Raw genomic sequence first — 21,774 nt, 5'->3', positions numbered from 1 at the left:
CCTCGCTTCCTGTTTTAAAATCTCATTTAAAAACACACTTTTATTCCTTGACTTTTAACACACTGTGATTTATTTGCCTTGTTCTTGCTTCCTTGTAGTGCACTTGCTGTGAAATGTTTTTCCTGTGTTTTTATGTCTTTTAATTCTTTATTTCTACTCCTGTGTAATGTCTGTTGAAGCTCATGTTTCATTCTAATGTACAGCACTTTGGCTAACCTCTGCGGTTTCTTAAATGCGCTTTATAAATAAAGTTGAGTTGAGTACTCTTCTGTTTTAGTGAGCTGTAAAATAAATAATGCCTAGGACAGGGGTCGGCAACCTTTACTATTAAAAGAGCCAGTTTTGGCCAAAAAATTAGAGGAAAAATCTGTCTGGAGCCACAAAACATTTTTGAGCCTCATAATAGAGGTAACACAGCATTTCAAGCCAAATTTAGCCCATCAACATTATTAATAGGTCTAAATGAGCACTGTTTTTAATCAGTTGGTACTTTAATTTTGCAGGGTTGCCGATGAAAACAAACAAATTTGTCCACACACTCTTAAATTCTCTCAGTTAGCCTAACAAGGCAGCCTCAAGACTACAGTGGCCATCGCCAGTGATGTTTTTAGAAGAAAAGGCAGGGATCAATAACGGCAGCTTGAAGTTAGCAGGAAGTTTGCTAGCCAACCTAACTGAATTGGTAATTGTTTGGGCCAAGTAACACAATTCTCTAAGTCACGCTGCACGACTATGGCGTAGGGGAAAGATCACGTCCGGTAGTGTTTGTAGAGAGCAACTCTGAAAAGCAGCAAATTAAGATTGTTCTCTTCATGACACCAACATGCTAAAAGGTGCTGGGTGACTGACTGTACAACTAACATGAATAGACAAATCCAAGTCTCAGTTTTATATCATACCATTTGGGGAATTGCGAAGGAAAAAGAGGCCGCCATCAAGAGGGCTCACGTAAATGCTAACAGGAGTGTCAACCAAAACAGTCCCTGACAATGATGGTCTCAGGCAGAGCATGTGAGCGGAGCCTTATCTCTCGCTCCAATTTCGCTCCGGTCGCTCATGCCCCACCCAGAATGCATCTTTGCACCTGCGCACACCCACACTATTTTCTTTCAAAACTATGGAGTTTACTGTGTACTTCAGAAAAGAAACTGAGAAGAGAAGCAGCGGTACCTTGGAGAGAGAGGCGAGAGGGCTTCCCCGGAGGTCGGCCGCTTAACCCGGTCCGTCTCCTCCACGCTTTGACTTATTTCCACCCTGCCGACAGCGGTACTGTGTAGAATGGTCCCTAACTGCAGGGAGAGGGGAGAGGGCTTCCTTGGAGAATCTACCAAGCTCATGTTTTATTTGTGAATAAAAGATTACAAGTTAGAGTAGTACGATGCAGTTTTTTTGAACGGAGTGGTGAGCGGAGCGGAGCGGGATAAAATTTATGATGGAGTGGAGCGGAGTGAAGAATGCGCAGAACCAAGCGGAGTGGACGAGCGGCGCAAAGTGACAGGTCTGCGAGCAAGGAGCGGAAATTTTCACCCGCTCCGCTCACATGCTCTGGTCTCAGGGGATTGAAAACGCCATGTTAAAGTGCCCTCCTGAGTGGCAAAAATGAGAGGATGTGCCCTATCAGCTGCCCTCTTGACTACAGATGGAAACTAGCCTACGGCTATAATCTGGCATATTTACATGTATATGTTCATTAATATGCACTGTCCCTTTTTAACTAAATAAATTGAAATTGTAATTGATTAACAAAAACGAGCGGATGTGCCCTTTTGGCTGCCCTCTTGTCCCCATGTCATACAGTAGGTGACCTTTTTTCCTTTTCGCCCCTGCCCTTCAAACATCCTGAGTCTGTCACTGGTCCCTGGTCCTCTAATTCAAATCACTGTTATGTCTGCTCCACCCAGTTCATAACTGGTGAGAATGATAAACCAGTCTCATTCTAAAAAGCCATAATAATAATGGTACAAAAGTGATACTCCAAGCTTGCATTCTGGTTTACTCCCCCTACATACTCCTACTTGAATCACTTTTTAAGCCAGCACAAAGATAGTGCCATCATGTTAGACAACCAAAGGCATGATTCAAAGCCAATCAGGGCGAGTTTTCTCTCATATCTTGCCTTAACTCACCAGAAAGGTCCTCAAAATAATCAAACGTCATGGTGGCCTTGATATTCTTTAATCAAAATGTGAGTCAAGGTTGTGGAATTAACCAGAAATTCAAAAATTTGCATTGTACACACCACAGAATACAAAGCTCCTCTTAACTGTCCTAATTAACTGTAAAAATATACTTTAATGTGCTATGAACTTATTTCCTTCTAATACGTCTTTTTTTTATAAGGCAGTATTGAATGATATTACATGATGTGTATGATGAATGGAACTGGGTTATAGCTGACTTCTTCCTAGTAGAGTTTCCCTGTCAAGAGATTTAAGTGGCTGCAAAAATTATACATTTTTTTTTAGAAATACAGAAAAATAATAAAGAAAAATAAAATTCTGATAAAATAAGATTAATGAAAATAGATGAAGGGGGCTCAGCTCAGTTAATTAGTTGTTGATTTCTTAATTAATAACCAGGGTGTCAATATGCTCCAAAAAGGTTGCCAGGTTTATGAAAAGTCTTTAGGGAACCTCTCAGGGAGAACCTAATCCTCTCGAACCTCACAGCCAAGTTTTTAAGTAAGAAAAATGGACAGCTGAGAAAGAAGCTGATGGTTCTTTGTCTTGGAAATTTCTACTTAAACATCATTCATAATCTGCTGCAACAAAATATTGTGGAAAAGTTAGATATTATAACTTGGACATTTATTTCCAAAGTTCCTACTTATGCAGGAAAAGCAAAGGTGTAATTAATAACATTAATTATGGGCTCCAGTTTGAGGGAGCCTGTGCAGCTCACCTGTGACACTTCAGTGGAACAGAGCCATCGTTAGATTTATAAGTTCCACCTGTGCTTTTCCTGCTAGAACAAGTCAAAATGCCGTCTGTGGAAAAAGACCTAAAGCACCCAAAAGGAGGATCTGGGCCAGGGAGGAGTTATAGCAGTGCTCAGAGACACAGTCAGTCACAAATACATTTGTTAAACTTGTCTGGAAGTTTACTGAACAAAAGAAAAAGAAGTTTGCCTGATCTCAGCTGAGGATTATTGTATCTGACACTCATTTATTGACTCTCTGCTTTTTCTCCACAGATCATTTCTAATAAATCCCTGTGAAATCTGATTATTGTCTGTGTCTCTCCCACAGCGGCCCAGTCTGGTTACTGTGGTGGAGTGGATCGACTATGAGACGCTGGCTCTTCTCTTTGGCATGGTTAGACTCTTAAAAACAATGTTTTTTCATATCTTTATTTTACTCAACAAGTCTCCTTTTGGACAGTCTCTTATTTAGTATTCGCTGAAGTTTTTACTTCCCTATCTGGAATCTTATCTTCCCTTTTATACACTTTCTATCAGTCGTTCAACTGACAGTGAAGTCTGTTTCTGTGGAGGCAAGTGAAAAGATCTTGTCTCCTTGAAAACCAACGTGTGAAGTTAAGTTTGGTAAAAAACTAAAGCGTACAACTGAAACTTCTCTACAAAGGTGAAAGCAGAATTTTATTTATTCTGTTTTTAGACCCTTTATAACTTTATCACCAATCACATCGATAATTAAGTATTGGACAGTCATTTTTCACACAAAAGATAATTCTGCCACATCAGTGATATCTAGATTTCATATTGCTGCATGGACACAGATGGTAGCTTCCTTTGGACGACTTCCACCGTCAGCAGCTGCCACTGAAATTTCCATCTCATTCTGCGAAATAAATGCAGAGGGACTTTCTGAAAATATTCCAAATGTACAGGCAGTAGTGGAAGAAGGAGTCAGATCCTTTACTTAAGTAAAAGTATGTAAAAATAATCTGTTACAAGTAAAAGTCCTGCCTTAGTAAAAGTATCCAAGTATAATCAGGAAAGTCTACTTAAAATATTAAAATCAAAAGTACTCAAAGCAGGAAAATCCTCACATTTGAGAAGCTGGAAACATGGAGAGGGAATTTTACATGAAAAATGACTGAAACTATCAAAATAGTTCTGTCAGTCAACTACCCATTTTCAGCTTTACTTGTAGGCATGGATGGATTACTGAATGGACCTAACAGGCACAGACCCAGGGGCCCAAAGTGTCAGGGGCCCCCCAGACCTTCACTTGCAAAATTTAAAAAGTGAAATTACTACATAGCAACCAGGAAGAGAGTAAAAATGACCACGAAGAGACATAAAAGACTACATAGAGATACAAATGAACTGCAAAGAAACACGGGCAAAAACACAACATGATGACAAAAAGACATAAAGCATCTACAAGGAGACACAAAACAACTAAAAGACACAATTACCTCAAAGAGACACACATTAAGACAAAAAAATTATCTCCAAAGAGAGCCAAAAGACCACAAAAACAATGCAAAATAACCACAATGCAACACAGAATTACCACAAATACATGAATAACAACCACAAAGAAATGCAAAAACCACCATAAATTCTGTGTGTCTTGCTCAAGCCCCCAGGAAGTGAGCTGGGCTTGCACTCCACCCCCATTTTGTAGCAAAAATGCCTAAAATGACATACCAAAATTAAAATGATTGTAACTCCTGAAATGCTCTGACTACATGCATGCATGAGATTTTGCCACAAAGAATACTCCTTGAAGTTTCTTGTGAAAGTGTCAGAAACACTCTAGGTGATACAGAGACAGAGTAATGGGCCTTTGAAGTCAATAAAAAAATTGAAGATTTTAATAAAAAATGTTTTTCAGGATGAATAACTATCTGTGGCTTCATCTGTGCAGGTAAATGACCATATGGGGCTGTAGGCACACTATCAATGAACACCTGTTTCAAATTTGAAGAAGATAGCACAGTGTATGACTATTCCACAGTGTTTTTTCCATGAAAAGATCCAGGCGGAGCTCCAAAAGATAAGTCAGGAATATCAGGTGTGATTGTGATAGTTGATGTTGTTTTTGACACAGAAACACCATAAAATATCACCAGAATAAAGCCACATGAAACGTGAAAGTTATGATCCCACTTTCTAGACAGTGTATCTCAGCCAAAAATAGTGGTAGGAGTGAGACTCTTACCTTTTATAAACCAGCTATATCCCTGCTAACAGCTGCTCATAAGATTGCGTGTAATCCTTTAACTTTTCCCATCGAAAAATGGCATGACATGACTTGTCACCACTCTTTGCGATTTTGGACTATGTGTGTTTAGGCTGCTCTGGTGCGAAATACATATGAAATAAAAGGAAAACGATGTTATTATTGAAAAGTCGAGAACTTCCTGAATCCGGCAATACCAAACATCACATGGTTTGATGACATAGAGTGCCTGGGAGATACCATTTAACAGAGGGGAGCGAGGACACCGGCGTCCTTGCAGAGTTAGAGAGGTTAAAGCCAAATTTTGTAGTGGCCAAACAGTGGTACTGCAACTTCCAGTCATGAGATGCCACTGGGTCCTGAATGACTTTTCCCCTTAGACTTGCATTGTGAAAGAGACGTCTGTAAACCAGTGGATACATTTATTTGAGCGCCACATCACCCACAAACTGACTTGTTTCACTATCAGAATTGAATCCATTCAGTCTAATAACATCTGTAAAGTCTAGAAGAGCCACAAGATTAAATAATTTCATGGCCGCACTCGGCTACACTACGTAGCTACGCTACGCGGCCGTTACTCTCCAGTGTGCTTGTTCTGTGGGCCCAATGATGCAGAAGAAGCCCTGATCATCTGGGTCATTTCATAGGAATGAATGAGGTCATGACTTTGATTCTGTATCGAGATCTCTTAATACATCCGTGGTCTTGTTTCTATGCAGGTGAGGTGGTGGGGCCCTTTGCATATCTGTGCCCAGGGGTCCATTGTCCCATAATCCGCCCCTGCTTGTAAAAAATAATTAGTAAATTAACTAAAAGAAACTAAACCTGTCAGATGATTGTAGTGAGTGTAGTGGTAAGTAGTAAAATATTTCCTTCTGAAATGAAGTATAAAGTGGCATGAAAAGAAAAGACTCAAGTAAAGAACAAGTACCTCAGATTTGTACTTAAGTACTTGAGTAAATGTACTTAGTGTTGCCTTTGCTCTCACTCTGCTGTCACACTGCTCTGGGTATGATAATAAAATATCAGTGAAAAGAATATCTTAGAATCCTGAAAGTCGAGCACACTGGAAATATCTCTCTCTCACTGACCACCGTCTCTTACGTGAGCACCATCTTGTTGTCTGTGGCGTCTATTTTTGAAATATCAGGGTGACATTTAATCTTGTTACATAATGGGAAAATGTTTAAACAAATGCGTCCTGTCTCTTCCAGATGGTGCTGGTGGCCATTTTTTCAGAGACTGGCTTCTTTGACTATTGTGCTGTGAAGGTGAGTTATCTGTAGGATAATAATGAACATGAACATGTTTTAAACGCAGTATTATAGCAGATATTATATATCCATTTGCATGTTAATCTTTGGGATACTGAGTGACATGTCTATGAAAACAGCTGCCCACTGGTGTTTTAAATTGTCTCGAAGGCGACAGTCTTTGAGCTATTTCTGAAATCAGCACTGATACATGACAGGCCTGCAGTTTTCATGTTGACTTATCTGACATGAGCAAGATGTGGGAAGACCTTTGTAATGTGAAATGACCTGACACGTCTTGATGCCTATCTTTACATCCTGACTCAAAGTACAGAGCTATAATAGGCTGACAAGAATGACGCTTACTTTATTTTGTGGGAAAGTTCAGAGAACTGGGTCAATACTGCCGATTGAAACGACCCAAATATGTTTAATAATTCTTATTTATAGAAGACGAAAGTGTTTTTACTGTAACTGTCTCAGTATGAACTAACAGACATCGCCTTTAAACAATCTATTTCTTAACTTGGATCTACATGTATCCCACAAATAATGACGGGATGCACAAATTAGTCTGATAGCACCTTCATCCTTTCTGTACAAGGTCAAGGTTTCCTCCCATCAGGGAAACAGCTCAGTTCTAATCCTGACTACTCTCTGTGGATGGTGAAGGAGGGCGAACGCCTTTGTCCTTCAGGTACAGTAGCACTCAGACCTGGAGAACAGAGGGATCATGCAGGCTCATGAATTTTAAAGTGTGAGTCGGACAAGGGCAGGCACTCCAAATTAAAATACCTTCTCTGAGAACAGCTTAGTGGATCTGACACATCCTACTATCACATAGGAAAGGGGGACCATGCTGCGCCACTCCTCTGGGGATAATATAGAAGCCCTGAGAGACGAGGGGAATATTTCTTTTGTGGGCTGTGTTGGCCAAAACAAATTTATCTCCTACATGCAAGATTCTAACTCCTACATTGGAGATATCATCTGCACATACCTAATCAGAGTTATTATGTTTTTGTCATAGACCTCATCCATTTAAAGCAACTCTTACCTTTCTTGCATTTCACATAGCACTTAGAAAAAATCTGAACATCCACAACTCCCGCCTCCCTCCAAAGCCCCATCCTCCTCCTCCTGCAACTCCACCTCCCTCCAAAGGCCTGCTCCCCCATCCTCCATTACATCCTCATTACATCTATGATAGACGTGGGCATTGGCAAGGTAACGTTAGATACACTGAAGAAGAGAGCGAGTGTAACGTTACAACCAAGACAGTTAAACACAACCCCGGAGTTCAACTCAACAGGAGTCAGTGATGACTGATGAGTTTTAGAATAAGGTTACAGTGCTAACGTTAGATAGTAGCGTTGTGTTGTCATAACGATATAGCCTATGTTACATTAGACACAAACTAAAAATACCTGTCCAGCAGAAACTCTGCGCCCATCTCGTCCCTTTTTAGCTCAGGATAAAGCTGCGTCAGTCTTCGCCATCACAGAGCAGATGTTGACCCGAGTTTTGGCACTTGCAGCATCGAGTTCTCTCATAGTGTTTAGTGCTTTTTCTGCAATATTCTTTCTTTTGCCAACTGATTTCCCTGTTGGAGCGGCTGGAGGTGGAAGCGGTGGTCCGCATTTGTCTGCCGTTGTTACGGAGAAAAGTTTATATCCAAAAGTGTCCCTGTTACTAGCCTATTTGTTGTCTCTTTGTTGTTTTCACCATTAGCGTGGACATCATGTCAAGATGGCCACCAAAGGAACCCCATGGGCCATGAGTTGACCTTGGCAATGAGAAAAAAATCTTAACTAGACACCATTAGGGTCCTAAAAATCCAATTAAATCCTAAAATCACATCATCATAAAATCAAGGAACCTACTTGTTCATGTTGAATTTGGCCCAACTTTCAACTTCCTTTATACGGTGCACTCAGTGCTTCATTCTACACGGTTACCTCACTCTCCAAACAGCCTAATTAAGCCTAATGGTCGATACTCTGTGCTTCTCAAGTCAAGGAATGGCTGAATTTCAAGGAGGCCAAAGGACTGCTCCAATATCAAGGATCCTTCAAATTCTACTGAGGACCGAGGCTACATTTGATCTCTAACAACATTAGAGAGTGTGTGAAAATCACAGTACCCTGAGACCACCTCAGGCTGCTGAGGGTTAATGAGGCACACCTGGGCACACTCACTAGCCTGTTCCAGTGTGTGTTCACTGAATGCTAGGAAGGAGTCTTGTGTTGCTTCTGTAGGACCCGACCTTGACTTTGAGAAGCACCAACTACTTCCTGTGTAGGAGATAAATTTGATGTTGGCCATTGACCGTAATGCCTCTCAGGGCTTCTCTTGGTCAAGACAGACATGTGAGTGTTAAAAACTGTGTGCAGCTCCGTATTATACAGCTTTTGTGGCGTGTACTTCCAGTGCTGCTACTCATAATGGAAATTTTAACATTCAGGTGCTCATTCATGATGTGTCACCATGACATTCTTGATGCTTTGAAAGGCTAAAAACAAATCTCCTAAGTGTCAGAACTGCACTCCTACTTGAAGTGAATTAAGATATCAACTTAATGGGTTGCTAATTGCCTTTAACATTGACTCACTGTCATATTGCCGCCTCTCCCTGCAGGCTTACCAATTATCCAGAGGAAGAGTGTGGCCAATGATCATTATCCTCTGTCTCATCGCCGCCATTCTCTCTGCTTTTCTGGACAATGTGACCACCATGATGCTTTTCACCCCCGTCACCATCAGGTACTGTGTGGCCATTTAAAATGACCTTTTTTGGGTTTTACTCATGTGCAGGTGGACATCCAGTAGCTGTGTAGTATGAGTTATAAGAAAACCAATAGTCAGGTGCTGACACAGTGTTTAGATTTGAGACGGCTTCAGAAAGAAATTATTATACCTTCTGAAACTTTTTGCTGATAGTATGGTCGTATTAAGACATTTATTTTCTTAAAGAATTTTTTTTATGTGTGGGAAATAGACTTTATTGCGGGGAGTTAGATGAAAGGATTGATACTGCTGTCATGTCTATACCATAACTATGAAGTTAGCTTTGTTTAGCACACAAACTGGAGATGGACAGAAACAATGAGCCTGGTTCGGCACATAACTGCCATAAAAGGATGAATTTGGTTTTTATTTGTTATTAAAGGGATAGTTTGGATCTTTAGAAGTGGGGTTGTATGATGCACTTATCCATAGGCTCTCCCTCAGTTTAGAGAAGCAGGCGGGAGTACCACCAGGGAAGCTAAGCAATGTACTGCTGTAGTGGAGGGAACAGCAAAACATATTTTAGCCACCTAAAAAAAAATCCATGTCAGTTTAATTGTACGCTATATTTAGAATATTTTCACCACTTAACCTTGCCATCAGACAGCCCTGTTAAAGGTTTCATTTCCACATCATATGCTCTCATTAAAGCCACCAGACTCCACTGACAAAAGCAGTAATTTTAGCTTGTTGGACACACACACTGCAGGTCCACTGCTGCCTCAACTGGTTGGTTTGCTTGAGTTATTGTGTGACCTTGGGTGAATTGAACTAAACCTTTGAAACACCAAAGTACACAATAACACAAACAAGCTAGCTGATCGAGGCAGCAGTAGACCAACAGCTCCTGTGTTGAGTTATGTTAAATTACTGTTTTTCTCAATGGAGTCTGGCTTGGAAAAGGATGATATCATGGCTTCAGCTCACCGTCGGAAATCACTGTCTGACAACAAGGTAAAGCCATGAAACTATTCCGAATATACTCTACACTAACTAATATTGTTTTTTTAGGTGGCTAAAATACATTTTGCTGCTGTCCCCGTCGGCAGCAGAACATTGTGTAGCTTCTCTGGCAGTACTTCTGCCTTCTTCTCCAAACTGAGGATGTGCCGACCAACATCTACTGTATATACCTCATATGACCCCACTTCAAAAGATCCAAACTCTCCCTTTAAACAAAGATATAACATGTTAATTAGCAAGTGTTTGAGGTGCTAGCACGCAGACTTTGATATCCAGTATCCCTATAGTATCATTTTTATAGTCATGTCAGTTGATAAGTTACAACTTCCTGATTATATTCCAGCCCTGGATAACACACATTGCTGAAAACAGAACTACTACGCAGAAGCTGCAAACTACTGCAGAGCAGTATCGTACAAATTAACTTTATGTGTTCCACCCACCTCTGTCTCTCCTTGTTAGTGCATCTATTTTCAGCCTTTACAGTGAACCCTTATTAAGTTCTCAAAATTGCATTTGCTGCTGAAAGGTCAAAATATAGATGATATTTGACTCGACTGAAATTAGACATCTGCTACAAATAACACAGATCCAGGCAAAACTGTGCTCTAATTTGTTATCAGGCCGACAGGGTGGCTATCCTGTGCAGTCACGATGTTAAAGGACCAATGCTTTTTATCTTCCAATATCCTTTTTTATATTCCTGTATTTATTTCTCCCACTCGGCGCAATCTAATCGGGGCTAAAGGGCTTTTCTGTCTCTATCTGATTTTGCAGGTTGTGTGAGGTGCTTAATCTAGACCCCAGACATGTCCTGATTGCAGAAGTAATCTTCACCAACATTGGAGGGGCCGCCACAGCTGTCGGAGATCCACCCAATGTGATTATAGTATCAAATCAGGACCTGCGCAAAGAAGTAGGCACTTTCACAGCTCTCTGCCTAAACTTGCACTAATACACTGTAACAGATCAGCTCGGTGTAATCTGACACATCAACCAGACGCTTAGTAAAGCAAACATAAAGCTCTTCATGACATGTTTGTGACAGAATAATAATAACATGAAGGGGAAATTGCTGTTGGAGCTGTACAGATGGTCTGACAGGTGAATGACAGACTGAGGAGCACGTCATCAGAAGTGGATTCATGTCACTTCTAGACCTTTATTTATCTTTCTTTATAGATAGTAATTCACTCTTCTAGATGGTGGTGGTTTGGGAATTGAGGCAGCAGTATTAGTTATATTAGTTGAGTTTGGAGGATATTTGGAAGATTGTGAAATAGTTAATGAGGTCACTGCCATGATCAAGTGAAGCATCCTTTTGGTGGTGTTTACGTGTTTATCTTATCTGCTTGTGTGTGTGTTTGCGTGTATCTGTCTGTCCACAGCTAATCTCAGCCTAATATTTGGTGTGCACGTTTATGACCGTAAGCTCAAAGACCTCTTGTGATTATGGTGATTCACTGACTCCTCAGTCCTCTTAAACAGCCAATAGGGGCCACAAGTCCTCAAAAAAAAAAAAAAAAAAAAAAAAAAAAGTAGCACGTAGCAAAAGCACAGAGCTAAAGGCATTCCTGGGTGTCTTCTTGGCTAAAAACAAAAAGGTTTACTGTCTGTTGCCGGCCACATTTTGGCCACAAACGCGACATCCATAAAAAAGTTTGCATTGTTTTTTAACTAGAGCATCTGCAGATTAATTCCATACCCGAAATGTTATGATTATCTAAAGTTAGACATGACATGAGATGACAACAAAAAATCCCCACTTTTGTTATCTTTGCTGCAATCATGACTGTAAGGGAGCCAGGAGAAGTTTATCTGCCAGGAAGCCCTTTCTTAGTTACGTTTGGGAAAAGATCCTTGTTCTGCCAGAGGGGGCTAACTTCTCCAACGTGTGCGACAGTATCACTGAGCACAGTGTCTAGAGTGGCTGCAATCAGCTCCGTCCGCCGCCTAGCAGACATCTGCACTCTGCTGAGTGCACTCTTTGACTTGTGTTTGTACTGATTAGCATTGCCCTTCAGGAAGTGTCAGATATTCTACTAGAAAAGGAAACAAATAAATTACCAAGCTACTACCACAGACTGGAAACACTCAGTGCCGCTGTTTCTTTAAGTTTGACCCTGTGTGTGTGTGTGTGTGTGTGTGTGTGTGTGTGTGTATGCTACACACATATAACTGACAAGCTTTGGCAGCATGGTGGCACCTTACTCCTCAGTCTGTAAGGAGTGCAGTTGAGTGTTTTGAAAATCTCATTTTCTGACAAAGTGTTTGGGTAATTATGAAAAAAGCATCACTGCAACGACAGTAATAAATGCACACTGAGAAACCAGGCTGACAGTTATTAGTCCAAACAACTCTGCTTTGACAGATGGGGACTACAGCGCCACTTTGAAACACTAATAAACATTTTTTTGATGTTATATTAAAGGGACAGTTCACCCCAAAATTAAGAAATACAAATTTTTTCTATGACCCTGTAGTGCTATTTATCAGTCTAGATTGTTTGGATGTGAGTTGCTGTGTATTGGAGATATCGGCCATAGAGATGTCTGTCTTCTTTCTAATATGATAGAACTAGATGGCACTCTCAAAGTGCCAAAAAAATACATTCGAAAAACTCAACAGCAATCTCACTTGCCAGAAATCATGTCCTGGTGACTCAAGATAATCCACAGACCTTGTTGTGCGCAGTTTCATGTAAGAACTATTTCCTTTCTACCAAACTACGCCTGTCAACTGTGTTACCGCACAGATGGAAGCGTGCATCTACTGCTAGCTCACCTAGCACTACTGAGCTAGCTAACATTACAGCCAGTGGTTGAATTGTTAATTTTTAACAAGGGGGATGCAATGTAGCTTTGATTTTTTTGCGTGCACACATAATCAAATATGACAGCACAGATGTGCAAAATTAATCAAGATAAAGAAAAATGGCATGACCTATACCTGCTGCCTTTAAAAACACAAATAATGCAGTAGTATTGCTATTGCAATACAGACAAAAAACATTTTAGAGTATAAATAAGAGTAGTTCTAAAATAGCTGTGAAAATTAATCTTAGAGTCACTCTTATCCTATAGCCATTTCCTTAGCCAGTTATAATTTCTCCTTACCTGTGAAGCCTTGGGCTTATAATTAGTGCTGCTGTCAGGTCCCTGTCCTGATACCTGCCTGGTTTCTTCCTATCCCTCTTCTATCTATTGCAATAACATAGATATAAATGTGCAAAGCAAAATTCATAAATAGAATTAGGAATAGTAGTGGCGACATAGCTGTAGAAATTAATCGCACAGTCACTTTTGTGCTCTGGCTATTTTCTCTCAGCCAGTTATAATCTCTCCTCACCTATAAGGACCCTGCATGATCATTCTTGCTGGCCTTTGATCCACTGTCTCCTCCCTGATCCTGCTCTTTATACTGTGGCAATAAAGTTAAAAAAAATATGTGCAAAGCAATAGTGAGCACAAGTTCTTAAAGGTGGAGTGGGTTTATTCCTAACATGAAACTAGCAAGTGATTTAACATAGGTAACAATAACATTAGTGTTCTTGTTAACTAGCTTAACTTCATATATTGGCATCTATTAATTAGTCATCATTTAGCTAACATTATCTACATGCAACAGCATTACTCAACTTACACGGTTTGTTTGGAAGAAACTGTGCAAGGTTTTTTGCTTCTTGCTGACTGGTTTGCTGAACATAGTTAACACACAGCAGCACTGTTCAGTAACACACGTCTCGTCTGTGCGATTGATTCAGATCACAACATGACAGCATGTGTATGTGCCTGATGCCATCTACTCATGGTGCGTTTAGAGACGGCTCAGAAAAACATGTTACCACATGTTAAAAACGAATTGAACGGTTGTAATGGCTGCAAAAAGTGCGGGGGACAGAGGGCACAGATACGGGAAGTGCGGGGGACATGTCCCCTGTGTCCCTCTCTCAAATTACGTCCGTGCCTGCACACACAGATTCTAGATTAACAAGGGGGATGCTTTTTGGTCAATTTTCTAACAAAGGGGATGGCATCCCCCCTCAATTCGACCACTGATTACAGCTCAGCCAAGGAGGACGCCATTAATGTTTACATCTTTCGCTGTCACAAGCACAAGCCTCTTGTCCATGAGTAGATGCACTCTTCCTCCTGCATGGTAATTCAGTTGGCAGGTACAGTTATGTTATATTGGAGAGGAGGCAGACATCGCTACAGCTGATATCTCCAACACTCTGCAACCAAAACAATCTAGACTAAATATGTCCCTTTACATCAAATGACGTCCAATCCAACTAATGAAAGCAGCTTCACAAAGTTGAACTGCTTTTACTCATTGTTTTGGTGTCTTAGTCTGAACATTCATTCAACAGGAGGCAATAAAGAAGACTCTCTTGGGAAAGTTCTTTCTGCCCTCGAGGGGTCGAAAAGTACTTCATGCATTTTTAGAAACAAAAGCAATTCATCATGGTTCCTCTACACAGAATGCAGCAACAGGCCATCCCAATACATACCCAATACATAATAATAATAATTGATAGAGCGCTTATCAAGATTCTCTTAAAGCCACCCTATATAACAGGTTAAATAAAAGCTCCTAGAAAACTTAAAAGTGTGTTGGGTAGTCTTGCACTCACTGTTTACCTTCAGGTGATGGTTTGTGTTGTTATTCTAAAGCCTTTTATATAAACTCTGACATTCATGACCTGATGCAGCCTCCATAGTGCGTACACATTCATAGTGTACATACAGACATTTGCAAATGTGTTATTAGTATGCGCTGAGCGTAAATCTAATCATCTGTGTTTGCTGGATTGTACTCGACAGACGTTATCTCCGTTCAGCACAATCATGAGTTGTGACCCCTATTTATGTTGATGTGCAGGTGATGTATGGAGATGTAGCGGCAGGGATTTTTTTTTATTTTTGCTGCTGCAACCATAAATCAGGGGAATTAGAAATGTCAAAAGAGTAAAAAGAAACTAACACCTTCCTACAGTATGTCAAGATAACTGCCCAGTGTTACAGTACATGTTGCTCTACTTTTCCTATAGCCAAACATTAATAAGATCTGACCTTGAATATGTAGCTCCTCCTTCATATTTTTTTTTTTTTTTTTTTAGGAGAAATGGCGTACAGTTCATATAGTCACTATAAGCAACAGAGCTACTTTAAGAATCCCTCTTCCAGATCATTTATATTTAATTATTTCTGACACCTGCGTGGGTGTAGTACTGCTCCTTCCTGCAGTATACTCCCCTGCACCCCAGCAGCAGCTTATATTGGTGTGGCTCTAGTCTTTTATCAGGGGCATGCTGGGGCACACTGGAGACCCTTTCTTTGGGATCAGTGTGTGATTACACTTGTGATGGAGACAGTGTCACTCACTCCTGATGCAATAATGTGTAAAACCATGTAACTGAATGCCCGGCTCTTTCCTGGTCAATAAATATATATATTATAACATAACTACATATATACTAGTCCATACCCATTGACTGCACAGTTGCCCATGAATAGTTTCACATGGTGTGTATGGATAGTTAGTGGGCTAAAACTATACATTAGTAGTTGAGGTAGCACGTTGAAAGACAGATAGTTAAAGTGTTCATATGTTGTACTGACTTAAAAGTGGGGCGCACTGGTAGTTCACAAGGGAAAGGTGTGGCTAGCCCTTGTTGCAGCAGCATACCATACCATGCCATTTTTAAACATTTTTCTGTTGTTAATAGCGCCACCCAGTTGCCAATTAGAGTTAAATTTCTCCAGTCACCTTGAGGCGTCCTGTTCTACATATCTACCAAGTTTAGTAAAAATCCATATGGCGGTTAGGCCTAGATAAGAAATGAGCTCTCTAGCGCCCCCATTTTGTTTGAAGGGGTCAATAATAGAGGGGTGCCCTCAGATTATGTGTGGTCATATGCCTACAAAGTTGCGTGGTGATGGGTGAAACCCTTGAGATGTTATACACCTTTATGTGATGAGCCACGCCCTCCACAATATTCATTGCCTTATAGAAGCTCAGTTTTAGTAAGTTTTCCAACTTTTGCCAAGAGGGAACTTTAGATATTGGTCCCTAGATTATGTTCACCCAGTTTCATGCAGATCGCTCAAACTTCCTAGGAAGAGATCCATTTGAAGTGTTTTTCAAAAAATTCAAAATGGCGGAAAATCTATAAAGCGGAAGTTATGGGTTCTTGAGGCAAATGTGTTCCTCATGAGGAGAGGCATCTCTGTGCAAAGTTTCATGTCTCTACGACATACGGGGCATGAGATATGCCCATTCAAAGTTTGCAATTTCAATCGGTTGCTATAGCGCCCCCCTTTGGCCAATTGATGTAATATTGCTTCATTCACATCCTCCCATGACCCTCTGCCACTGTGCCAAATTTCACATGGATTGACCAAGTCAGTGAGGAGAAAAATGTGGAACAGACACACAGACAGAGTTTTCATCATTATATAGTGAGATACACACAGTCCTATACTATGCATGTCCACCACCCACTCTAACCACCACCCTACATAAATGTAGTGTTTCAGTATCTTAAAGAAACTCTGAACATAATCCAGGCAGTGTTTATGTTGTCACCACATTGTCATAATGAAAATTAGTAAAATGTAATTTCTAGGAGACAGGCTTTGACATATCATCTTTCAGCCTAATGAACACACACTGTACATTGTTTTTCTCTATCCCCCCATGATATTTTGAAAAACCATTAAGCGGCAAGTTGTCCTCCATTGTGTAGATTGTGACAGAAGTGATGTCAGTAAACGGCAGTAAGAACATTTTCCTGGGTTAATCAGAGCAGCCTGTCGCTGTCTGAAAAGGGCAATGACTTGTAGGCTCTTCTCATAACCTTCACTGTTCTTATACTCAGAGGGACGTAATACTACATCACTAGAAGACATGACATTTTCCCAGCTGCTTGATGTGGCATCTGTTTACTGTGTTTGACATTTTAGCCTTTGCGGGTGCAGCAGTATGTGGTCTCCTCCTGTATACAGTAGCTCCTACCACGCCAGGCTCCCACGGCCCGCTGTCCGGTTTGTCTTGGCTCCGTTTCCCAGGTGGCGCAGCAACGGCGCGCTCACTCGGTCATGTCTGGCCTCTGATAAGGACAGCTTGTGTGTGCATGCATGGTTTGCTTGCCTGTTTGTTTGTTTGTTTGCAGGCTTGCTTGTTTGTGTCGAGGGGATTTCCGGGAGAAATCCAGAGATAGAAAGAATGGCACAGCTGTGAGGCGTGTGTTTGGGCGATTCTGCCCCTCCTCAGAGTGTCCTTGTATTTGATTTGTTACAGAGCAAGGTAGCATAGCGCATACAAAATCTCTACCTCCTTTTGGTATAATTTCTTTGAGGGACATTAGTGACTCTCCTTGCCAAATGGATCTCCTCCAACCGGTCTGAAGAGGCATTGACATTGGCTCTGAAATGTGGACACACCGGGGTCACAGTTTATGGCTGCAAACAGAGATACATTACAGCAGAAAAACCACTAAAACCAGTATAATATTTTCTAGTGGTTTCCTCTCTTGTGTCTTGCCACTGAACAGTTGGAAATATGTGAGAGAGATTTACTGGACTGACAGAGATATAGGGAATTCATATCATTTTTTCTACCTCTAGGTTCCAACTAAAACATAAACGGTAGAGTTTTCATTTACAGCAGGCTTGAATGTGCAGCTATCTTTAACCCCTGAGGCTGCCCTGAAGGTCACAGCACACAGAGAGAGCAGATATCTGTTAACCCAGTTCCCAGAATAAATGTTGGCATTGTATGTTTCTGCAAAGCATGGATATGTTACATTTGCATTATGTAGCTGATATGTTGAAGCTTTCAGTTTTCAATGTCATGCTGTGACAACACTGGTTGTGTGGCTATAGGTTTAGGCACAACAACTTCTTGGTTACAGTTGGTAAGACTTTATGTTTTGGCTTAAAATACCCACTTTTGCCACTACAAATACAGCTGCACATGTGCTGCACGGAAATACACAGACATGGCTGGAGACAGCAAGGCAGGCTGAGCTTCCCCTAAAATTTCATAGAAGAAATGGTCAAATATGCACTATTGAATTTAAATCAAAATAAGAATTTACACTGCATTAAACGTGCGTTAGGATGCGTTTCACATCATGACTATAATGCTCAAACGTCAACTGTTTATCACCAGTTTTCAAACACGACCTTCTTGTCATACATTCTCGTGTCAGCACGGTGGACGCGGAGCCTCCAAGCATTCCTATGAGACAGCGCTGAGCAGGTTTTTTTCATGCAGCAAAGCGAGACGGTCATTGGATAAATGCGACAAAATCGTCACTTCCAGGGAGGCTCAGCTTCCCTGGGACCTAATGGAGCGGGAGGCGGGAGAGGACGCTCGGTGTCTGCATGATGATTGGAGGAATTGTCTAAAAGGCCGAACCCCTTTGTGATTGACAGCGCTTTGGAAATACACACCAGCATCGTCGCATTTCAAGCTCAGTCTCATGCGGATATTTGTGAGTGGAGTCTTCTGACAGAGTGCCATCCAGAGTTCCTTATTTCCATAAAATTTTAGCTCATTTTCACCGTTTGTAAACCCATCTGAAAATCTTTGAGGTGTGTTTGGCTGTGGGTCTATCACATGAGTGTGGTTGAAAAACAGCTTCAATTTAATGTTACTTTTATAAGTTACTGCCTCGCTACAATATGACTTTAAATTAAATTTAAATTTTATGATGTAAACTTAAAGTGAGCTTCCCCTGTTTGAAAGACCAGCAGCCGCCACTGGCTGGAAATGTCCCAAACTGTTGTTAATAAACACCCTCTTTTGTTGCTACAAACACACCTGGACATGTCCCAAAGTTGCGCTAAAAACAAACAAAAAAACATCTGCTTTTGTTGCCACAAACACAGCTGGACATGCCCTGAGCTTGAACTAAAAATACCCACTTTATTTGCTACAAACACAGCTGGATGTGTTCTAAACTGTTGTTAAAAAACACCTGCTTTTGTCACTGGATATGTCCTGTACTCATGTTAAAAAAAAAGATTTTGTTGCTACTAATACAGCTGGACATGTCCCAAAGTTGCGTTAAACAAACACCTGCTTTTGTCACCACAAACACAGGTGGACATTTCCTGAACTCACATTAAAAAACATTGTCTTTTGATGCTATTCACACAGCTGGACATGTCCCAAAGTCATGTTAAAAAACACACCTGCTTTTGTCGCTACAAACACAGCTGGATTTGTCCTGAACTCGTGTTACAAAAAACACCTGCTATTGTTGCTAGAAATACAGCTGGACATGTCTTGAATTGTTGTTAAAAAACCTGCTTTTGTCGCCACAAAAGTGGCTGGAAATGTCTGAAGCTGTGGTTAAAAAACACCCGCTTTTGGGGCTGGACAAGACATGTCCTGAGCTGTTTTTAAAAACCTGCTTTTGTAGCTACAAACTTGGCTGGAAATGTCTTAAACTGTGGTTGAAAAACACCGACTGCAGTCACTACTAACACAGCTGGACTCGTCCTGAACTCGTGTTTAAACAACACGAGTTATACTGCTTTTATTGCTACAAACACAGTCAGAGATATATCCCCAACATGGGTTAGAAACACCTGCTTTTGTCGCCACAAACACAGCTGGACATGCCCTGAGCTTGAATTAAAAATACCCACTTTATTTGCTACAAATACAGCTGGACATGTCCCAAACTGTTGTTAAAAAACCCGCTTTTGTCGCTGGATATCTTCTGAACTCATGTTAAAAAAAAAGATTTTGTCGCTACTAAAACAGCTGGATTTGTCCTGAACTTGTGTTTAAAAAAACACCTGCTATTGTTGCTACAAATACAGCTGAACATGTCTCAAATTGTTGTTAAAAAACCTGCTTTAGCCACGACAAAAGTGGCAGGAAATGTCTGAAGCTGTGGTTAAAAAACACCCGCTTTTGTTGCTGGACAAGACATGTCCTGAACTTGTCTTTAAAAACACCTGCTTTTATTGCTACTAACACAGCTGGACATGTGCTGAACTCATGTTTAAACAACACCTGCTTTTGTCGCTACAAACACAGCTGGACATGCCCTGAATTTTCATTAGCAAACACCTGCTTTTGCTGGTCTTGATCAATGGTCCGCTGCCGTCTTCTGCTCGACACCGTCTTACCAAGGTGTCATGCCATCCGCCCTCCCCCTCCTCCTCCTAATCTGAATTACATCATACGAATTAAACATACAAATGTAACATATTGTTGGTTTGCAGAAATGTACAAAACCAGTGTTTTATTCTGGTGACTGGGCTGTCTCTTTGGAGGTATGAGTAAAGGAGTACTGTTTGAGAGAGGCACCGAGGTGACACAGTGACATGATCAGTTTGTGTGAACTGATACGGTGTAACTGATAAGATGCTAAAGGTCTCCTGCACATCTCCCACAGCTGTTTCTGAGATTTTACTTGAGGACGGACATTAGCATTTCTTTTATACTTTATACCTGGTGTTTCAGATATTTATTATATATGTGAGAATATCTTAATAATCTAAATTTATTTATATTGAATTGTGTATTTCTCTGTGCTGGTTTATCCTGCTGCATGTGTCATTGCACCACCTCATCTCTGCTTTCATCTTTTTTGTTGCAACTTGAAATTGCAAATCCTGTAGAGGTCACTATTAACCACTTTTATCACTGAGTGTCTGGGCTTCTTTCCTCACACTGTGCAGGCACAAGAAGTAAAGACAGTATGAATCACTCAGCATCTTAACAGCTTCAAATTAGAGGCTGCAGAAAGGGTATCTTATGTGGATGATTTCATACAAGGACACACTTTGCAGGATGCTTCTGATAAAATGGTTCTTTGTGAAAGATTTGCTCTCAACTTTGAGGACAACCTCTGCTGGGGGCTGCTGTGTCTTACTCATGCAGGAAGTGATGTGTGCCTTGCGCCAAACTAGAGCTTGGTGGACATGAGAAAACCCTAAGGATGTAATTATCACCACCCTTTATCATGCAATAATCAAATTCTTTGCTTATAATTTGTTATTTAAGTTTCCTAAGGTTGCTTATCTTGCTTATAATGCCACTTATTATACTGCCACTGTATGCACCTTAACACCTCCTTTGCAAAACGTACAGACCTGTTATTATTTGAATACTGTATTATAGTGTGTACACATGCAGCTGCTTACATCCTTCTGCCGAGTTTTTCTTTGCCTCAGACAATGAACAGTTCAGCTGAAGCCTTTGAGCTTAATTCTCACAAGATGATCTTTGTGTCACTGGTGTGCAGATCATCACTGCAGACAGCTGTCCCTCTATTTTCTCACCAGGACTGATGTCAAGGCACTAACACTTATATGTGAATGAAATCTTGGAGCACGTCTTATCTTACAAGCCTGTGCTGTCTGACACATTCTTATTCTTTTGTCTTACAGGGAATTGATTTTGCCAGTTTCACAGGCTACATGTTCCTTGGAATATGCCTCGTCCTCCTCTCTTCATTTCCTTTCCTGAGGATGCTCTACTGGAACAAAAAACTCTACAACAAAGAGTCCATTGAAATAGTCGGTAAGTTAAAGGAATAATTCAACCCACAAATGACCATTTGTACATCAATAACTCACACCATGTT

General features: G+C 40.8%; 1 protein-coding gene across 1 annotated transcript in view; it reads left to right on the top strand.

Moving 5' to 3' along the window:
• The window catches only part of oca2 (oculocutaneous albinism II), an 84,438-nt gene that overhangs the window by 16,113 nt on the left and 46,551 nt on the right, over positions 1-21,774 (top strand). The window contains exons 10-14 of the mRNA XM_049587745.1: positions 3,248-3,313; positions 6,370-6,426; positions 9,046-9,170; positions 10,935-11,073; positions 21,578-21,710. Of these exons, the coding sequence (XP_049443702.1) occupies positions 3,248-3,313; positions 6,370-6,426; positions 9,046-9,170; positions 10,935-11,073; positions 21,578-21,710 (520 nt within the window). The remainder of the gene's footprint in view (positions 1-3,247; positions 3,314-6,369; positions 6,427-9,045; positions 9,171-10,934; positions 11,074-21,577; positions 21,711-21,774) is intronic.

This window comes from Epinephelus fuscoguttatus, linkage group LG10 (assembly GCF_011397635.1).
Source record: "Epinephelus fuscoguttatus linkage group LG10, E.fuscoguttatus.final_Chr_v1".
NCBI classification, from domain to species: domain Eukaryota; kingdom Metazoa; phylum Chordata; class Actinopteri; order Perciformes; family Serranidae; genus Epinephelus; species Epinephelus fuscoguttatus.
Note: the sequence above shows the minus strand (reverse complement) of the source record. Positions and strands in the feature narration are given on the sequence as shown.